The following is a 22,299-nucleotide window of genomic DNA, read 5'->3' on the forward strand; positions in this document are numbered from 1 at the left end:
TCCATCTGTTGATCATCTATTTGCCTTCTTATCTGGCCATCCGTCCCATCAGAGGCCTTATCGGTACTCAAGTGGTTCACTCTGATCAACGTTATCCTGCCAAGGGGTTACCTCCCCATTAATGCGGCCAGGGGGAGTTAGTTGAATGCATTAAATGTGAGAATGACAGCTTACTTTGGGGTTAGTCTCTCTCTCTAAAATCCCCCTCGTCAGGCCGAGGATGAGGTGGTCCTCGGTGTGGATTGGGAAAAGAGGCTTCCCCTAAGTTAGCTTAGCAACACCAACAAAAAATGGCATATGCTCCTCGGCCTGGGCCTTGGGCCTGTTTCGTGATGGGCCGAGGCTGTGAGGCTCACAGGCCCCACAGTTATAGTCTTAGGTTACAACTAATTTTGTAACTAAATTTTGTTCTTAAATTTAATAGCTAGTTTAATATATGGGTACTTAAAGATAAGATAATTAAGGTCAACATTAAGAGTTTTTAATACTGAAATACCAATTAAATCATAATTGAAATGAGCATCATAATAGATAATTTGAGAAATAAATAAAAAAGCACTTTCAGTTTGAAATATCCAAACCAAGCAAACTTTAATTTGAGGAAGTTGTGTTCAAAAAGGAGGGTAAGTTTTAATTCTTTCTTGGTGTTTAGTTAATTAATATGTTAAGAATTGATACTACAAGAGGTATAATTTGGGCTTATCGTGTTAATTTGATGAAAAGATTAACAATATATATTGTTTATGGCTGAGTTGGGATGAGAATTATGATTCAAGTCAACTCTTAATTTAGTTGTTGATTCTGTCATTTTCAAATAAACAGAAATAAGCATTAGGCTTAAACTGAATCTACTGATAGTGTTTTAAGTAGATTATTTTCTCCTAAGGAAAAAATGGGCTTGAGATTAAATGAATTTTTTGGAACACTGCGTATGATGATATGGCTTTTTATAATTTTGTTTTTGAGTTACAATCAATGACCCTTTGCTCACTCAATCTCTATGCAATGTAAATGTGGATGATATTTTTTAGGTGGATCTAAAGTGGCCACCAAGGAACCATTAGCTTGTGGTTTATGCTATAACAAGGAAATGAATTCCAGCTCGTATTATTGTGATGAGCAATACAAAAGCACTTATCCATGCACTCCTGGAGTTGCATACTATGGCCGGGGTGCTCTACCTATCTATTGGTATTTACCTATTTAATCTCATTGGCAATGATCAGTACATCCTTTAAATCTTTGCATTCGAATTATTTTCACATCTTCAATTTTGTCCTAAGTTAAAACTTCTTTGGAAGTTGTATGTATATTTGTCAAAGAAACATTAAAACAAAATCCTTTTCTATCTGTAAAAGATCTTTGATAAAAGCATATGCAACCAAATATTTGGTAAAACTGGATATGGGCATTTCGTTAGTTAAAAGACGTAAACATTTTTGTCTACAACCCCAAGACTTGTATGTATGTGTCTTTCGTTTCCAACCCTTGAAGAATCTGTTGTAAGTTAATTCATAGTTACATATACACCACAATCCAAACAGTTTTCTATCTTGGTGCTTTCAACAGGAATTACAATTATGGAGAAGCCGGTAGAGCCTTGAAGGTGGATTTGTTGAACCATCCGGAAAATATATTGAACAAAAATGCTACCTTGGCCTTTCAAAGTTGCAATTTGGAGGTGGATGACTCCAGTGAAGAAGCATCAACCTTCAGCACATGATGTCTTTATTGGTCACTGGAAACCCACTAAGTATGATACTTTGGCCAAGCGGGTTCCTGGTTTTGGCACTACCATGAATGGCTTTATGGAGATCTTGTTTGCGGCCAAGATGATAACGACTTCATGAACAACATCATCTCCCATTACTTATATTACCTTGATCTTATGGGTGTTGGCCAAGAAGAAGCTGGGCCTCATGAATTGCTTAGTTTTTCTCAACAGGTTTCTTTCAATCCATCCTCTTCCTCCTCCTTGAACGGTTGAACTACATGTATTTTGTTGATAGATAGCCCCTTCTTTCTTGAGCTAATCCTTTTGTAAGTTAAAGCATTAACTTTGCCTGTCAAACTGTCTTCCTTGGTATGAAGCTATAGAATCTATCAAACTGTTTTCTTTCGTAATAAATTACAAAAGGAAAGGTTCAAACGTAAAGGAGGGAATAGGATATAAAATCTATCAACTGTCTTCCATCGTACGAAGCTAAACTAGTTTAGGGATCTACAGTTATGTTGACTTTGCCTGTCACTTGCTAATGTTGTGTAATTTTAGAGAAATATTTTTGTTTTCAGTCTTGGAGTATTGGATATGAATGCATAAACCATTGTAAGGTTGTGAACTTGTAATTATTCAATATGCATTTGGTTGTGAAATCTTGGAATATTATATATTTCAAGCAATCTCTCTGATCCCCCCCACTTCTGCGCTTCTTGTTTATTGCTCCTTTATTTTGGTCTAATATTAAGAGAGAAGAAAAAAAAGAAGAAGAAATAATGCTATTATTGGGGCTCTTACATGCCCCCAATTGGCAAAAGAAATCTTCAAGATTTCTATGGAATGCTGATTAACGGGTTTATTCATTGTTGGAATGGTATTTAAAAGGGAAAAAAGAAAACAACAAAAGAAAGGTCCTTGAAGGCTTAAGGAATTTTCTTCGTGAAGATTTTCAAAACTTTCTGACTGAGATGAGATTTTTATTTAGTATAAAATATATATATATATATATATATTTTGTTTTGTATTTCTTTAATTCCTAATTTTAAAACCTTAGAAGCTGATTTACTTTCCGTATTGGCCCATCGAATAATTAGAATCCCTACTTCCCCTTAGAGAAGAGTTATTGGTGTGTAAACTGTGAATTCCATATGTGAATGTGAATGAAATATACCAGTTGATGTAGACCATCACTCCCAAGTCCACTTTGGCACAGAAGCACATATTGGTCTTTCTCTGTGTCTCTCTGTTTTAATTACGGTTTCCCTTTATTCTAGTGAAATATAGGGGCTTTTGTTTATTAATTTATTTAAAAATTGGATGAAAAATATTTAGAATAATGCTAAGGACACCCCTCTTCACACCTATATTTATGTCTTGCTTAAGAGCAGACAACTTGTGATTAGTGCATAAGTTGATACAATATGCTTAAGTACCAATGATGAACTTGTAGAAGTATTGAAATCCAATTATGAATTGACACTTAAGTAGAGTGTGAATTTGTGTGTGAAAGGGAATGTGTTTGTAGGTGAACTGAAAGCTTTATAATCATATAAAACCATATATCAAACAATAACTACATGGTCACTTAAATAATATCTTTCGGGGTTTCAACATCATTTTCTTTGAACAAATAATGGCTTCTTTTTTTTTTTTTTAAGTGATAGGGCAAAAGTTTTCACTCAATTGAATGTAATGCACCCGAAACTAGAATCCACCATGCACGTGTTTAAACACTTAAACCTTTCCTCTTGTAATGTGTTGAATGAGTTGAATAAAAAAAATTAAAAAAAAAAAAAATCTTAACCTCAAAAATTGTACTATGGAATCCTGTAAGTTTGGGTGGTACTTCTGTCTCCCTCAAATGGGAGAAGACAGGTTTATTCCATGGGGTCATAAAAAATTTTATGTCCATGATAGGGTGAATTTTTATTTTCATTTCATATTTAAAAAGTATTATTAAATTATAAAGTAAGATAATTATAAGTTTACATTGTTCACATTTGTTTAGTCTACCATATAAGATTTAAAATTGCAAGTATGTAAACTAAAGAATTTTTCCATAAAGTTAATCAATGAATGAACTGAATTTGTTAAACAAGGTTTTAGGGTGTAGTTACTCAAAATAAACATGGTTAGGATTTTGAGGCCCCATTCGGGCTAGATTAGGCCTGTGGCCTAGCATAACACCGAATTAGAACCTCTGCCCCAGTGGAATAAAGAAAGACCGCTTGGGTTTTTTTCTTGCAAAAATTAAATAGTTAATTTAAATTATTTTCTTTTCGGTGTGCGCATAAAATTAATTTAAGTTTAGAATGCAGAATTCACGTGTTTCTTCTAACTCTATTCCTTCTCAAGTAATAGATTTTGTAGTGGCGAACCACTTTCGGAAGGGAGGGACCCATGAATTAAGAGACCGTTTGGGATGTGCGTTAGTGTTGGCGTTGCACGTTTTCAGCCTTTTTTTTTTTTTTTTTTTTTTTTTTTCACGCGTCCCCAGCTTTTCAGAGACAGTGTTACTGTAGCAACACTGTTGCGGCTACTGTTTATTGAACAGTAGCCGCAACATGTGACTTTTCCACCAACTTTTACTGTTTACGGACCTACAATTTTCACTTTTTAACAACTTTTTCATTAAAAATAGGTCCCACGGTACTATTCACACATTTAAAAATTATTTTGCTACAGTATTTTTCAGTTTTCAGTTTCAGTTTTCAGTTTTCAGCTGTATCCAAACGGGCCCTAAGTCTATGATCCATCGCTTCTTCTAGATTTTTAAGGATACTCTACTAATAAATTTCTTTAAATCGTAACTACTCTTTTATAATTTAAGGGTCTAGATTCTGTCACATCAACACTCAATTAATAATATTTTTAAAATAATAAAATAATGTCGCAAACAAAACAATTAAGATTATTGTCAGTAGAATGTTGACATGGTAAAATTTAGAAAATTAAATCATTAAAAAATGATTAAGATTTAAAGAAATCTATTTGATAGAGTACCCTAAGAAATCTAGAGGATCTGAATCTGTTTTTTTTTTTTTTTTAAATATTTTTACAAGTCCCTGGTCCATTGCTAATCCTTGTTGGTTGTTGCTTACTCCTCTACATCATCCAACTATCAATATTAATATTTGAATACTAATTTATGGCCAAAGTCTATAAATGGACCTATGTATTCAAATTTACTTAACAAAAAGAAAATATTTTGTTTTTTTATTCAAAAGGTGATGTCTTTATTGATAAGATAAAAGTATAAAAAGATAAAAACAGATTAGGTATGGACTAAATAGTGACTAAATTAAATCAATTGTTTATGACTTGCAATTTGACTATCTTTCCATTTCCTTCTCCCAGCAGCCAGCACAGCATGTACCCAGTTTATTATAAATCGCAACTTCTTCTTACAGCCCCTTAATAAGTGAAGGTAAAGACTTTTCTCCGGTCTTTACCATTGTTAATCAATGTTACATGCAAAATTAATGGAGTATAAATTTAAATGGTGTGTACTCTTGACAATATTGGCATCTATGTTAGTGCTTGTCAATTGTGATGAGTCTTCTGTGAAGCCCTCATTTGTGGTGCATTTGGAACTATATTTGGGTGTAAGGACTGTTGGGAAATTTAGACCCCAGTTGATAGAATTAACAAATATTAAACCCAAGTTGTTAATTAGATTTATTATGAATAAATCTTGTTAAAACAAATAAACATCAATATTATGTCAATATCATGCATAGCGGAATAGTAAATAAGACAAGATATAATGACTTAGGAAAATCAATGAAACAAACTAGTTTCACAATAAAAAACCTGGAGGGAGACCTTCCCGAAAAGCAATTCATTATAGTAAAGAGAAGTTTCAGATCTAGTACAAAACCTTTGTCCCTAAACTCTACAATCCCTGTAGATGAACTTATAGCAGAAACCTTCTACCACTTCAGAACCTCTGAATTCTTCAATATATGAACGCCATCCTTTTGCACGGATCTCAATATGTGACTAACCAATGATGCACGGATCTTAATACATGACTAACTCACCAACTTGAAGAAGATTGTTAGCTGTAAAGTTCTTTACTTCATCAATAATGAAGATCAGGAAGTATTTGGTTACAAAAAGCTAAGATGCAAAAGACGCAGTAACTTCTTGCAGAGAGAATAAGACACTAGATCACAGTCTACAAGTGTTCTCCTTATGTAACAGCCTTTAAAAAAAGCCTTATATATGTTTAGGGTTGTAAGAAAAGAAACCCTACACATACATATCAACAGGAGCTGAAAATCAGATCTGGAAATTCTGATTTCGTAGATCTCGACAAATTCAGCTTCTGTCGAGCTTCTGTCGAGCTTCATTCTTAAAAGTCTCGATAGATACTATTTTTGTCGAGGTATCTGTCGAGTTTTAATGAACAGTTTTTCTTCATTTGTTTCTTGGTCCAATTTTCATGACTTTAATACTTGGCTTGAACAACATGTTTTTTGAAGTACTAAAGCCATCCTAGATCTACCTAATTACAAGTAAAGTGCACTTTGTCAAAAGATTAGCCAATTACATAAAATGTCTCTAATAAGGACTCTCCTAGATGCGACATGCGTCTACCTAATTATAACCCCCGATGTTGTGAACCAAACGCATGCTGTGTCAAGGGGGCTGTTTCTGACTACTTCCAGAATGAACAGTATGAGAAGATGTTCTCAAACCGTAACTCCCTTGAGGCCCATGCAAAGGGCTTCTGGGACTACCACTCTTTTATCACTGCCTCTGCTCACTTCCAGCCCTTTGGCTTTGGTACTACCTACATCAACTAGAACTTCATGGGAACCAAGGAAATCACAACTTTTCTTGCCCATGTTGGCACCAAAACCTCCTATAAAGAGGAGTTTTTTTTTTTTTTTTTTCTAAGAAACTATATCCTGTGAGTAGTTTAGACTTCAGAGTATTTGTTTTGTGAACTTCAATTTGGGGTTTTGCGTTGTTGGTTGGGTTGAATATGAATGTGTTTAGGGACTTCTTTTTCATTTGACTATGATGTCATAGGTGAGGGTTGAAATTTTGTAGGGGTTTAAGTAAGTAAACTTGATCAGAATGTGTATTATTGTGTTTGAAGACATAATTTTGTTATATTGTAGGCATAGGCTCAAATTGATCCCCCCCATCTATCAAATTATTCAAAAGAATTTTTTTTTTAATAAAAAAAAAACCTTTTGCTAACCCCATTAAAACATTTGATTACCTCTCTCTCTCTCTCCCTCTCTCTCTCTCAAATAATTAAAAATGTTATATACTACCACGCAACACTTCATGCTCGACTAACAAGTTTGGTGGTAAACATTGGAGACAATTACATTTTACCACCCTAATTATGCCATATCCTACACTTCGCTCCCTTAACTTTCCAAATACATGTTTTGCACATAATTACCCTTATTACATTTTACACCGTAACGTTGAGTTAGTTGTTAACTTGGATGGAAACCAAAGTTTAGAGTACAAAGTGTAATCGGGAGTATAGTTTAGGGTGACAAATTGTAATTCCTTCTTTGTTTTGTGATTAAGAAAATATACAATTGAGTCTTTTCACACAGTGTCGTAATTTTCTATTCAAGTTTACAGCAAACTTGACGTCGGAGTGCAAAGTATAACAAGAATCATAGTTTAGAATGCAAAATGTGAATTCAAAAAGTTTAGGGGGAAAAATGTAATGAGGGTTACAATTTAAGGTGATAAAGTGTAATTTCTCAAAACAATTGCTTACCTAAAGATAGATATTATTGATTATTTGATATGTCAAAAACATCTACATTTAGTTTGAAATATTCCAACCAAGAAAGCTTTAATTAAATGGTTGGAAATGGATTTTAATGTTTTAATCCTTTTATGTCGTTTAGTTATTAAGGGTATGTTTGGTATATTATAATAGCTCATGTAATGAAATAGTTATTCAAGTGTAATAGCAATTCAGTCATTTGTTTACATCTTTATTATATGGATTAGTTATTAAATTGGAATGACTATTATTTGAATTGAAGAATAGCTATTCCTATTTAAAAATTGATGTAATAACTATTTCTTAGTGCATATAATAGGTTTTAAAATTAATATATTTCCAAAAATATAAAGTTTTCTTATACATCATCTTTTACAACCAAACTTATGAATAGTAATAGTTATTCCATTACAATGTCTTCTATTCTCAATAATAAAGATTAATATTTCTAATGTAATCAAATCTACATTCAGTGTTCCAAATATACCCTAAATGTCTTAAGAATTGATGTATAATTTTAGCTTTGTTACATATTATATATTATTAAAATGATTTAACTGAAAATGAATGTTATAAAAAATGTTTAATTACTATTTTGATTTTTCAACTATATGGTAAAGGTCAATTTGGTCCCTCAATTTTGTTAATTTAGTTCTTCAACTATTAATTATACCAATTTAATCCTTCAAAATTTAAAATTAAGTAAAAATAAATCAAAATCAAATCAATTTCATCTTTTTAAAAAATTAATTAATGTGGAAGATAGAATACAAGTTAAAAAGTTATTATAAAAATGTAAAAATTTTAAAATCAAATCAATTTCAACTCTTAATTCTATTAATATTTATAAATGGACAATTGCCTAAGGATGAAATTGACTCAATTTTAAATTTTGAGGGACTAAAATGATACATTACTAGTTGAGTGACAAAATTGAATTTTACCCAATAATTAAATGATCAAATTCGTAATGTAACCTAAAATAATTAACAAATTGTATTATTCCGGCAATAGGAGCCAAGATGGGATGAGATTTATGATTCAAATATTAAAATACCTTTTGAATCCTACATTTTTAAAGTAAATGATGGAAGCATTGGCTTGTAAGTGAGTCTACTCATAGTCATAGAGTGGTTTAATTATTTTCTTTAAAAAAACAAATTACGTTGAAACTAAATTAATTTGAAGCACAATGTCTCGATCAACAAACTATAGTAAACTACATATGAGCAATAGCTAATAATCACTCACTCACTCAATGTCCATGCAAAGTAAAAGTGGATGATATTTTTCAGGTGGACATAAAGTGACAACTAAGGAACAATTAGACTGGAGTTTATGTAATAATAAGGAAATGAATTCCAACTCAGATTACTGTGACGAGCACTACAAAAATGCTTATCCATGTGCTCCTGGAGTTGCATACTATGGCCGGGGTGCTCTACCTATCTATTGGTATCTACCATTTCAATTACACTAACAATTATCATACATTCTTTATATCTTTGCATTTGAATTATTTTCTCATCCTATGTCATTCAATTTTATCTTAAGTTGAAACTTCGTTAAAAGTTTTATGTTTCCATATTAAGAAACATGATAAGAAATCATTTTCTACCATAATTCAAACATGAGTACCTAAGTGAAGCATTCTTTAAACAAAATCTAGGTAACCAATTCCTAGAAAAAAAAAACACATGCAGACTACTTTTTGGTAAAACTAAATACAATCATTTTGTTAGTTAAAAGATGCATATAGTTTAATTTACAACCCTAAGTGCGCCTTTTGTTTCCTTCCCTTAGATGAATTGATTGTAGATCAATTCATTGTTGCATGCCACAATCCTAATGATTGTATTTATTGTTGCTTTCAACAGGAACTACAATTACGGAAAAGCAAGTAAAGATTTGAAAGTAGATTTGTTGAACCATCTAGAATACATTGAACAAAATTCCACCTTGGCCTTCCAAGTTGCAATTTGGAAGTGGATGAAGCCAATTAAAAAGCATCAACCTTCAACACATGATGTCTTCACTGGTTATTGGACACCCACCAAGAATGACACTTTAGCAAAGAGAGTTTCTGGTTTTGTTGCTACCATGAATGTTCTCTATGGAGATCTTGTTTGTGGTAAAGGTGATAATGAGTCCATGAACAACATCATCTCCCATTACTTATCTTACCTTGATCTTATGGGTGTTGGCCGAGAAGAAGCAGGGCCTCATGATGTGCTTAGTTGTGCTAAGCAAGTTGTTTTCAATCCATCCTATTCCTCATCTCCTTGAGCTTTGTTTGGTATTAGTAGTATGTTCCTTGTTGAACTAATCTTTTTGTAATGTCATTAATAAGAAAAAAAGAGTTTGTTCAAACATGAAGGGAGTAAGAGTTTGTTTAAACTATTTGTAGTGATTGGCTTTTGCTAGTACTGTTTTGTAAGTCTTGAGATATAGTTTTTCTATTTGAATTTTCTAAGTTGTAGAATTTTTTGGTGTAGATTTTATATGAACCTTTCTATAATTGTATAACATATATTTTAGTTGTGAAATCTTGAAATGTATTCCATTTTTCTGCTCTTTTGTTTTATTAAGCATTAATTACATATGAAAAAAAGTTGCATTTATTTTTGGTCTAAGGTCAACATTTTTTTTTTTTTTTTGGAGAGAAGGTCTAAGGTCAACATAAATGAAAGAAATATGTTGTTATTGGAGATTCTCATATGCAAGGACCAACTTTATTACAATTTGAGGTCTAATGATATTACTTTTAAGTTTTTTTTTTTTTTTTTTTTGTTAATATCAAATAATTAAGATTTTTTCTCTCTCTTTTTTTTTTTGTTTTGTTTTTTTTTTTTTAATTGTGAGAGACCATGCCCTCGCCTATTTTTGGTGTTGGGCCAAACCCATTTGAATGTGTAGAGTCGTGTTATTACCTTTCAAAATGCAGGTTTGATTGATTATATTTTTTCCTTTAAATTAAGGGTTTTATAATGGAGTCACCACTTATTTAATTGTTGAATAAATAATAAAATAAAAATAGAAAAATTCATCATTTATTGATTTGAGAAGAAATTTACATTGATCATAAGAAATCACATAACTTTGGCCCTAGATACAATCTAAATAAAGTACATGACTTTGTTTTTTAGTTACAATCTAGAAATTGAAAATTATAAAGATAAGTATTGATTTATCAACTCTTGATCTAAGCTCAGAGGTTATGTTACAAGGTGGGAATGTGTTAGGCACCTATCTTGCCCGATGAAACTGGTCTTCTAGATTATGGTGGCCAACATTCATATTATATCATCCAATATGTTATCAATCAATTTGCATGTTCATTGCTTTGCTTGAATTTAATGGGTGTGGATGGTGATATTCTAGATTCAAGAATTTGAGAGAATGATGAAATAAACATATTTTTAAAAAATTTTATGTGGTTAAAATCAAAGCTAGTGTTATGCATGAACATGTGATAAACAACCAAGAACATGTGAAGAACGCATATGAATATTTAAGAACCTTTAAAAATATTCAAGGAATTTAAATAAACATTAGAATGCTCTAATCTTAATCTCATCATAGTAATATAAAAAACCAATTAGGTAAAGGGATTATACCTACATGCAAGATCTACACAGTGGAGGAGAAGACTCTTGGTGGAGGTCATAAGGGTGGAGTAGAAAAGAAGAACTAGGAGAGAGAAAGTGAGTCTCACTCAATACCTTGAGTCCAAGGAAGGCCAAGATATAACGAGACTATTTTACTTCACTAGAACTCAAGAGATGAGAAGATAGGGTGTTTCTCTCTCTTGGAATGCAAGAGAGAGGGGGTTTATATAGTTGTAGTGAAAAAAATATGAATGAAAGATTATTTAATGAGGGTTAACAAAGGATCAAAAGGAATCACGAACCTAGACATTAAATGTAGAAATTGGTGGGAGTGATGAGCAAGAAAAATTTGGTTTTTCTTGTAACTATTGTAACTAGGGATGGCAATGGGGCGGGACAGGGCCGAAGGATGGGATCTTTGTACCCGCCTCGCATGGTTGTCGCCTTTCCCTGTCCCCGCCCGCCCCAAGGTGCAGGGCATACTACCTTGCCCCATCCCCGCCCTTAGGGCCCCGCCCTGCCCCTAATACAATTTTATATATATAAATAAATTTTTTCTACAATAATATAAATCACAATGAAACAAAATGTTTTAAAATCCAAGCATTTAAATAAACCAAGTACTTAAATAGTCTAATACGTAACAACATAATTCAAAATTTCTTATAACAAAATAAACATTGTCTTTGCTTGAACAAAATCATCAAGGATACTTGACTAGTTCTTTAACAAAATAAACATAACAAAATAAACACTGTCTCATAATAAATAAAAATTGACTAGTTCTTTAAGAATGATTTTCGCTTTCTCCCAATGTAGTGACACAACTTTCTTCTTCATCATCAGAATCATCAAGGATGTTTTGGAATGTATTAGCTTCAATTCCATCTACAATAGATGAAAGGCCTAAAAAAAGTAAAACAAATTCAATCAAACAATTGAAAAATACAATGAAGAATGCAGCAACATAAATCATTAAATAGATTAACTAGTAAACTTGATTACTTTTGATTTCAGCCCATAACCAATTTTGAGCACACATCAATGCCTCCACTGTCTTTGCATGAAGTTTACTACGATGTGGAATTAGCAACCTACCACTTGTGCTAAATGCTGACTCCAAAGCAATAGTTGACACTGGAATGGCTAGGATATCCTTGCAATACGTTGCAAAGTAGGATACTTAGGCCTGTTAGATTTCTACCATGCCAAAAATATCAAACTCCAAAGTTCTTGGCATTAGATCATCCTCAAGGTAATGCTCCAACTCCAATTTAATATTCCCACCCTTTTTTTTTTCTAACTAAGATATTTTCAAAGTCCATAAGGGAGTCATCAACTTGTGGATCCTCACTTACACAAGTGCCACGAGTACCTTCCCTACCCATTCTCCCAGAAGTATAGTCACAAATCATTTCATAACAAGTATCTCTAACCTTTTGAATTTCATTTTTAGCTTCGTCACCATAAATAAGAGGAAAATAATATTCCAACAATTCGATCTTATATCTTGGGTCTAAAATGGTTGCCACAGCCATCATAACACCATGAATCACATTCCAATAACAGTCAAATTTTTCTAACATTTTAAATGCCATTCTCCTAATCATATCACTTGGATTGTGAACCAAGAATTCAAAGCTATTTTTATTTCACACACCTTGGGAAAAAAAAGATTAGCTATAGGATATGAGGTACCTGAGAATAGCTCTGTAACCTTGTAAAACAATGCCAGTCTCTCACATATACTACTTGCCATCTCCCATTCTTCCTCTTTTAGAATGTACTTATAAGATGACTCCCTTTGGCTCAATCGAAAAAAGACATCTCGATACTCTATAGCAATAGAAAGCATAAGATAGGTAGAGTTCCAGCGAGTCTTACAATCAAGGGCTAGTTCTTTGGTATATTCAACATGTAATTGTCGAGCCGTATCTCTAAATCGTTGCTTTCTTTTTGTTGGTCCAGTCCAAAATCCCACACTCTCACGAACCTTCTCAATGCATGATCCAATAACATTCAAACCATCCCAAACAATCAAATTAAGAACATGTGCTGCATAACGCATATGCAACATTGATCCACGCATAACAAGTGCACTACATTGAAGCTGATCTAGTATAATATATATAACAGCATCATTGGTACTACAATTGTCCACTGTCATAGTAGATAACTTCATATCAATGTTCCATTCCAACAAGGTTTGTAAAAGGACATCAGAAAGCACTTCTTTTGTATGTGGAGATGACACATAAATAAACCTAAAATAAGAAATTTAAATTATTATAACTAACAATGAAATAAGTTCATACAATATTTGAAAAGAATTTTTAAAAAAATGAATATATACTTAAAAAAATGTACCTCATAACTCGGCTTTGTAATCTCCACAAATCATCAATGAAGTGTGTCGTTACAACAATAAACCCTCGCTTTTTGTTTTGTGAAGTCCACATATCAGTGGTAATTGCGATTCTTTTCTATTTCATGCATTGATTTCTCCCTTTCATGATCATAGATGCCCATAATGTCCTTCTTGATTGTGTTCCTACAAACCATCTTGAACAATGGTTGAAGAGAAGTTGAATATCTTCTAAAGCCAATGTGATCAACTATAGAAGGGGATACTCATGCAAGATGATCATATGAGCAAGTTCTTTTCTTGATTCATCTTGATCAAAATGATAAGCATTCACACTTGCCATTGAGTCCACATTATGTTGATCCCTCACCAAAATATTTTGTTTCATATCCCTAATATCCTTAAACTTAGTGGTCATGCAAATGTCTAGTACCATTTTTAGACCCCCCCCCCCTACAAGCAATCTTGTACAATAGTTGCACTCAGCTTTGTCTTTCCCATCAACTTTCCTTTTCTTAAAATGATTCCACACAACTGATTTCAACCTCCCTCGTTCCTTAATTATCTCATTGTTAGGTTGGGCTTGGGCATCTTCCGGCCTATCCAACGTTGTTGAACAGGTGGTTGTATTATCTTCATCTACCATAATTGAAGATTGATGGCTGTCAATGGGTGTGATAGATGGATTGGAGCTACCATTGTTTTCACTTAAAGTCATTCCTAAAAAAATNACCCCCCCCCCCCCCCCACAAAAAAAAAAAAAAACCCACGTTATATAACCCATCTCTACCCTATTCGGGATTTTGCTACAATTGCTCCCCATTTTTAGGGAGCACTACTCATTGCCAATTTTATTTTATTTTATTGATTTTCTAATCTCTCTCTCTCTCTCTCTCTCTCTCTCTTGCACGCTGGGCACTGTTGTTGCATGGCTCGGCACTGGCTGGTGGTAAGCGGTGCAACTTTGTTACAATTTGAGATCTAATTAGATAACTTTTAACTTTTTTTTTTTTTTTTTAATTTCAGATACTTAAAGATTTTTTTTCTTTCATTTTTGTGTGATTGTGCTTATTGTAATACCCCAATTTTGATTTTATAATTATCACTATACCTTGTTCGTTTTAATATAGAATTGAGGTACTATATGTGTGTGCATAGTAAGATGGGAATAGACAATTTTGTGGTGTTACCAAAATAGGTGAGAAAATTAAAATTTTAATGCATACAATTTAGTGTGGCAGTTAAAATGATAAATAAATAAATAAATAAAAGAATATGTTTTATGGGCCTCTTGGAGACTGAAGAGATAAGTTCAAGTGAGTTTCAAACTCTAGCCTACTACCCCACTAAGCCCACATCTTTGATGTGTTGAATATAAGGTGGAGGAAAAACTAAATTAGGGTTTCATCACTAAGGAGGCTAAGAGGTGTTTTTTCTTGGAGTTTAGAACACGCACAATTGAAAAGGCAGCCAAAGAATTCCAGGTATGATTTTCAATTGTTAGAATCAAAGAATCAAAGGTTTAGAATTTTATAATGGATCACAATCTTAATATATGTATAGGACTTTTACGTTTTCATTAGGATATATATATATATATATATATATATTTAATAAGTCAACCATGCTGCCACCGTTTTCCTTGCCGTTGGGATTTTGCTATTAAACCATGAATAAGGCTGCATAGTGTTCACACTAGGCTGCTCACATTTTGTCAAAGTTCATGTTCTCTGACGGATAAAGTGGCGGCCTTGGTAGTCTTTGCCTAGACTTTGACTATAATGAACCATTAGAGATCAACACGTTTACAATTCTTTCAAAGGTTAATGGCAGACTTATTTCTCTTACCCAAATTCTATTTTCATCTCAAACTAATGCTTAGATATTTAATACATTAGGGCCAACGATATTAAGTCCATGAACAAGTCAGAGTAAGTTTTGGCCCACGTTTCTCATTGGGGTTATATATTAAATCCTAGGTTTGCCCATAATGTGTATTTTAGAACAAAGTTTCAGTTATAGAGCCTAAATTCATGTTTCAGGTTTTACTTTTGTTTAGGACATATATTAAATCCTAAGTATTTGGCTGTTGGCTCTAAGTTTTGATAAATTTATGGAAACATATTCTTGGGTAGAGAGGTTTTGCATTAGTGTTATTGTTTAGTTCAGCAAGTATAATGTTAGTGAGTCAATTTGTATAAGTCAATAAGATTTATATTTTGTGAAGGATATTAAGTAATTTTCATGATTGAATATAGGTCTTATTTAAGAGTATTTTGAGGCTTTTTGGAGGTTGTTTCGACTGGACTTTCAGAGCAATCCAAGTGCTGTAAGTAATTATGCATAATATGCACAAGTTTTGTCCATTAGGTTCTTAGAAGTTAAAAGTTTTCAAAAGTTTTGTATTTTTTAAGCTTATGTTTTCTAAAGTCTATTAAAAGCATTTTTACAACTTTGAAAGAGAAACTTCGAGTTTTAAATAATGTTTCAAAGAGAAACTTTGAATTTTAAATGAAGTTTTGAATGTCTAAGTCTTATTTAAAAGATGATTTCTAAACTAAACTATTTTCAGAAAACAATTGAGTTTCAAAGTAAGTTTTCTAAAAAGGTTCTTGTCCTTTAAGTTTGTTTAAAACTAAACGATTTCAAAGTCATATTCTTATTTTCTAAATGGTATTTATGACGTTTCTTTTAGCAAATTGGGTTTTCAAACTTACTCAAGAATTGTAAAAAAAAAAAAAAACATTTATAGAAACTCTTCAGTTCTTATTCATTCCCTAAGGGAGTCAAGCACCCTTGATTTATGTTCTATTCGATATTGTGATCTTTGATATGCCTTTGTGTTTGGAATAATTGTTAATATCAAGTGAATTATTATATTTTGTATAAACTTTGTTTTGTGATATGTAACTCAAAATAAGTGTTTTTAGAATTGATCAAATATATTAGATGTATGTGTAAATCCGCTCACAGGATTGTATGTGAGAATATGTGTTGATCCCTCACCAGCAGGGGTTAGATGTTGGTATCCGCTCACAGGATTGTATGTGAGAATATGTGATGTGTATATGTGACGCTATGCTCTGATCAATTATATGTATGTGTTTTCTAATTATTTTAAGATGTGATTTCATATGTAGTAAGTGATTCGTTATATGTTTTGGAATAATTTTTTTTTATATCATTGAATGAGTTTGTGAAAAATCAAAATACTCGTGCTTTGCTTAACTCTATTCTATTGTGTATTCTATATAATTACTTACTAGATGTGGCTAGTCCCATCAATTATTATTTTTCAGATTGAAGTGTAGTTGGGAATATAGGACCTTCTGATCGCTTTGTAAGGTGCAAGGTTGAGTGTGGAAGTTGTAAGCGATTTCTATATTACTTGAAGACTTATAGAATTTTAGTTATCCTTATTTTGTAACTCATGTTTTATTTTTGGAGATTATTTCCAATTTGTGGAGTTTAGATTTTTGTAAGAGGTTATTTATTAAGAGCATTGTTTCTTTGGAGTATTAATTTATTTTGGATCAACTATGTTCATTGAGTTATATAAGTTCAGTAGGTTAGTCATGCATCTAAACTCATGTTCCATGGATTCGGGTCGTGACACTTATCCTATGGTAATGGGACAAAATTGGTAAGCAAAGTCCTTATTCTATGGTAAGGGGACAAAATTGGTAAGCAAACCCATAAAACACACACACAAAAAAAAAAAAAAAAAAAAAAAAAAAAAAAAAAAAAAAAAAAAANTTATCTAAAACAAAATAATACAAAGATAAGTAAAACAAATACACAAGTTTTATTTCTACACAATATCAACATTCTAAAATATAAAACAAAATTACAAATAACTTATTGGATAACTCATTTGATAAAGAATAAAAACATATAAGAAATTTACAATCTTGAAAATTAATTTTATAATCTATTATCAATTGTGGTTCGCACTCTATTTCAATTGAGATATACATTAAAGTTTGATTGCTTACTTATTTATATATGGTCTCTTTTATTAATATCATATCATTGTTAAGCAATACACACTCTAGAAAATATCATAATTTATTTTGAAAAGTTGTTTATTTTGGACATAAATTGTTAAAAAAATAGGTCTAAGCATTCATAATTTATGCTAATTTGATACTTTGGCTTCACTATTTTCACACTTGTGAATATTTCTCACACATGTCTACAATTTTAAATCTATGTTTTTAACTCTACTGTAACCAGATTATCTTGGCATGTATTTTACTATTTGATATTTAAAAATCTTTACTCATTACAGAATGTTCAACCATTTATTTTTCAATTAACTTGCATGCAGTTATGTAAATGTATCAATTGTTTCCTTAAAGCTCACAACAAACAATTAAACCAATATTGTCTTAATTTTACTTTTTTTTTTTTTTTTTTTTTTACCAAAAAAAAAAAGTTTTAAAATAATGGTTCGGGTCGGGTCGGGTCGAGTTGACTCGCAAAAAACACGGGTCGGGTCACAGGTCAACCCGTTTTTGCTTCAGGTAAAAAAAAAAAAAAAAAAAATCGGGTTCGGGTCGGGTCAAAAAAGTCTAACCCGTTTTGCCATGTCTACTTGAGGCCCATGCAAAGGGCTTTTGGGACTACCACTCTTTTATCATTGCCTCTACTCACTTGTAGCCCTATGGCTTTGGTACTACCTACATCAACTAGAACTTCATGGGAACCAAGGAAATCGCAGCTTTTCTTGCCCATGTTGGCACCAAAACCTCCTGTAAGTATTTTTTTTTTTTTTTTTTTCCTAAGAAGCTATATCCTGTGAATAGTTTAAACTTCAGAGTATCTTTTTTGTGAACTTCAATTTGGGGTTTTGTGTTGTTGGTTGGGTTGAATATGAATGTATTTAGGGACTTCTTTTTTGTCTAACTATGATGTCATAGGTGAGGGTTGAAATTTTGTAGGGGTTTAAATAAGTAAACTTTATCAGAATGTGTATTATTGTGTTTGAAGACATAATTTTGTTATATTGTAGGCATAGGCTCAAATTGATCCCCTCCCCATCTATCAAATTATTCAAAAGATTTTTTTAATCACCTTTTGCTAACCCCATTAAAACATTTGATTACCTCTCTCTCTCTCTCTCTCTCAAATGATTAAAAATGTTATATACTACTATGCAACACTTCATGCTCGACTAACAAGTTTGGTGGTAAATATTGAAGAAAATTACATTTTACCACCCTAATTATACCCTATACTACACTTTGCTACCTTAACTTTCCAAATACACGTTTTGCACACAATTACCCTTATTACACTTTGCACTGTAACGTTAAGTTTGTTGTTAACTTGGATGGAAACCAAATTTTAGGGTACAAAGTGTAATCAGGAGTATAGTTTATGGTGGAAAATTGTAATTTTTTCTTTGTTTTGTGATTAAAGAAACATACAATTGAGTCTTTTCACGTAGTGTCATAATTTTCTGTCCAAGTTTACAGCAAACTTGACGTCAGAGTGCAAAGTGTAACAAGAGTCATAGTTTAGAATGCAAAATGTGAATTCAAAAAGTTTAGGAGGAAAAATGTAATGAGGGATACAGTTTAAGGTGATAAAGTGTAATTTCTCTAAATAATTAGTTACCTAAAGATAGATATTATTGATTATTTGATGTCAAAAACATCTACATTTAGTTTGAAATATTCCAACCAAGGGAGTTAATTTCGTACTGTACCGGCTGGTACGACTGAAATTTTTCGTGCCGATGGTTGGACCAGTACAGAAACTGGGCTGATTTGTACCGTCCTAAATACCGGGGTGTTTCGGCTTGTATCGGCTATTTCAGCGATAACTTCATTCTGAATCGGTACAAATTGAAATGGGTTTCTATAAAGTTTTTGCTACTTATAGCACCTCCTCGCCACTGTTAAACCTTCATTCACCGGTGAGATATTGCTGGACGTTGAGGCTTGAGCTCGTCGTCATTGCGTCATAGCTTCTTCATTTTTCTTCTCTCTCTCGCTGTCTCTCTTTTTCTTTCAACATTTCTTCTAGTCCGAGTTTCTAAAGAGAATGTTAACATAGAAACTCAAAACGACTTCTTCACTATTTCACTCCTACCTACTTTTGATATAACCAAAGTTATTAACGGGCGGAGAAACTGAAGTGGTTTGCCTGCCACTACTTTTGAGTGTTTTGAAAATGGGGTTATCTAAAATAGGAAAAATATGTTCTTATCCTTAAGTACGAAGAACAGTTTTAGGAAGTTGACACTAATGCTCTTGAGCAAGGTTTTAGAGTGCAACTACTCAAATTTCAAACATGATTAAGATTTTGAGGCCCAAGATGGTTTAGATTAGCTTGCAGCCACACATCATGAGATTTAAACCTTTGTCAACCAAGAAGAAAAAAAAAAGGCCTTTCAAGTTTTTTCTTTTGCAAATATTAATTATTTATTTATTTTTAACAGAAAATCAATTAATATTTCAAATTTTCAATGGGCTAAGAATCATAATAATTTTTAAAAAATATTTAATTACTACTGAAGTAACACACTTTTAACGGTAGATAATAAAGTAATATCTTTCTTAAAATTTAGAATGCATAATTCACGTGTTTCTGGCTTATATCCTTACAAGTAAAGAAGAATCTCCAAAAGCTAAACATTCTGAAGTGGTAGGACTCGAGGTCCGAAAGTAAGTCAAGTTTTCTTCTTCTTTTTTTCCCCCTTTTTTAGGAAAAAATGGAAGTCAAGTTAGTTAATAAATTAAACATATCTACTTATACATTAAGCATATCTATAGTACTATAAATTTCATGTCATCCCGAATAATTGTTTTTACTCTATCCTCTACTTTGCCATTATCCAATTATTAATATTTATAAATTAATATGTGACAAATCCGTAAATGGATGGACCCATTGTAGATATAGTATAATCAAATTTACTAAAAAGAAAAAAAAAAATTGTTTTTTATTCAAAATGTAGTGTCTTTATTGTCCAGATAAAAGTACCAAAAAGATAAAGGGATTATAATTAGGTTAGTATAGTGACTAAAATAAATAAATAATTTATGACTTCCACTATCTTTCCTTTTCCTTCTTTCAGCAGCTAGTACAGTTCTAAGTTTATATGCAGCAACTTCTGATAGCCTCTTAAATAGTGAAGTTACAGACCTGTTTAATTGATGTTACATGCAAAAATGGAGTATAAATGGTCTGTCCCCTTTAAAATATTGGCTTTTATACTAGTGTTTGTGAATTGTGATGAGTACTCTTCGTTGAATGACTCATACAACATTGGAGGTTCGCCTCCGAAGCCCTGTCCTTTGTGCAACACGCGTCGAAAGCGATGCTGTGATTCATCCCAAGGCGTTGAATTAGTGGTACAGGGTGGTCGAGATGTATACAATAGGCCTAATATGCAAGACCCAAAACATGCAGTAATAGGAGCAACTGACCCAAACAAACCAGGAAGTTGCTGTCACGGTGCCGTTCGGGACTACTTGAAGACCGATCAGTTTGAGAACATGTTCTCAAAGCGTAACTCGCTTGAGGTTGAGGTCCATGCAAAGGGATTTTGGGACTACCAGTCTTTTATCACTGCTTCTGCTCACCACCAACCCTATGGCTTTGGTACTACCTACATGAACCGGACGTTCTTTGGGACCAAGGAAGTTGCAGCTTTTCTCGCCCATGTTGCCACCAAAACCTCCTGTGAGTAGTTCTGAGTTTATGTTTTGTGAATATATGTGTTTTATGGACTTCTTTTCCTTCTGTCTTTTATGTTATATGTGAGGATTCCAATTTTTTAGGGCGGTTTAAGTAAACTTGAGGAAAATTATGAAATGTTTTGATATGTGATCCCACTATTTCACTATGAATTTAATTAATGCAATTTATCATGAATAAGTGAAAAAACTCCACCATGTGGACTTAATTTTATTATATTGTAGGCCAAAAAATGTTATGGTTAAACAAATGCATTAGCACATGTTTAAGAATCAATAAATGCCATGAGCTCCAACATGTTAGTCAAAGAAAAAAAAAATTGTTAATGAAAAAGTTCCCCTTTTATTTATAAATACCTGTGTGTTACTGACTCAGAGTCCGTTTGAGAACAACTTATTTAGCTGAAATTAAAAACTTTTTACTGAAAATACAGTAGATAAATCTAAAAGGTAGCTAAAATAGTACAATGGGTTACATGAATAATACTTGTAAGGGCATTGAGCCTAAAAGCTCATTATTTATGTATATATTGGGTCTGGGGCCCAATTCGAGGATGTAAAGTCGTCCAAGGAGTAGTAAACATTATTAGGAGAGTCCATGTTAGTAAATGAAAAAGCTAGTTTTGGTCATAAAGGCCCATGAGGGTGGTCCGAGGATGAATGTCTCCTCGACTAACCAAAGCCGAGGTCCGAAGGGATGGTCTGTCGTCTAGGGGAACGTTCTAGGAAATTCTGTTGATACGGATAAGCATTATAGAAACATAGGACAGGGGGGAGTCCTAAAATATCTAAGGAGAAGGTTGCTACCACTATATTAAATGCTCTGCAGCTAACTTTTTGGCTGCATTAATATGGAGAAAACCCTTAAACAGTGCTGCATTGATTACCCCAATACACAGAGGGCCTAAGAGGGTGTTCGATAGAACAAGCACTCAAGTAATGGTTTAGACGATCAACAAGTAGAGGGCCAAGATCGTCTAAAGAGAATTATATAATGGAAGAGACCCTCCACGGTATGGGAGATCGAGAAATGAAGAGAAAAATACTGTAGCTATCAAGAACTGACTTTGTAATCAAACTCAAAAGAAATATATAAGAACTAATCTCCTCGGACTGTGCCGATGACGATT

The 22,299-nt window shown here is 32.6% G+C and overlaps 1 protein-coding gene and 1 pseudogene across 1 annotated transcript; both read left to right on the forward strand.

The window, feature by feature from the left end:
* Positions 1–2,383, forward strand: part of LOC111992056 (chitinase-like protein 2) — a 10,790-nt pseudogene extending 8,407 nt beyond the window's left edge.
* A 3,926-nt stretch (positions 2,384–6,309) lies between these two features.
* Positions 6,310–9,786, forward strand: LOC112003949 (chitinase-like protein 2). The gene is made up of 3 exons (XM_065768420.1): positions 6,310–6,508; positions 8,783–8,942; positions 9,365–9,786. The coding sequence occupies exons 1-3, from the start codon at positions 6,310–6,312 to the stop codon at positions 9,771–9,773; spliced, it is 768 nt and encodes a 255-aa protein (XP_065624492.1). The 3' UTR covers positions 9,774–9,786.
* Positions 9,787–22,299: the final 12,513 nt, after the last annotated feature.

Source organism: Quercus suber, unplaced genomic scaffold (genome assembly GCF_002906115.3).
Source record: "Quercus suber isolate HL8 unplaced genomic scaffold, Cork oak 2.0 scaffold_932, whole genome shotgun sequence".
NCBI lineage: Eukaryota > Viridiplantae > Streptophyta > Magnoliopsida > Fagales > Fagaceae > Quercus > Quercus suber.

What these genes read in the sequence shown, in the direction of transcription:
- LOC112003949 (XM_065768420.1), top strand. Translation starts at nt 6,310, where the DNA reads ATGCGTCTACCTAATTATAACCCCCGATGTTGTGAACCAAACGCATGC. An exon ending in CTTCCAGCCCTTTGGCTTTG is followed by an intron (nt 6,509 to 8,782) that starts GTACTACCTACA and finishes GATATTTTTCAG; the next exon opens with GTGGACATAAAGTGACAACT. An exon ending in GGTGCTCTACCTATCTATTG is followed by an intron (nt 8,943 to 9,364) that starts GTATCTACCATT and finishes TGCTTTCAACAG; the next exon opens with GAACTACAATTACGGAAAAG.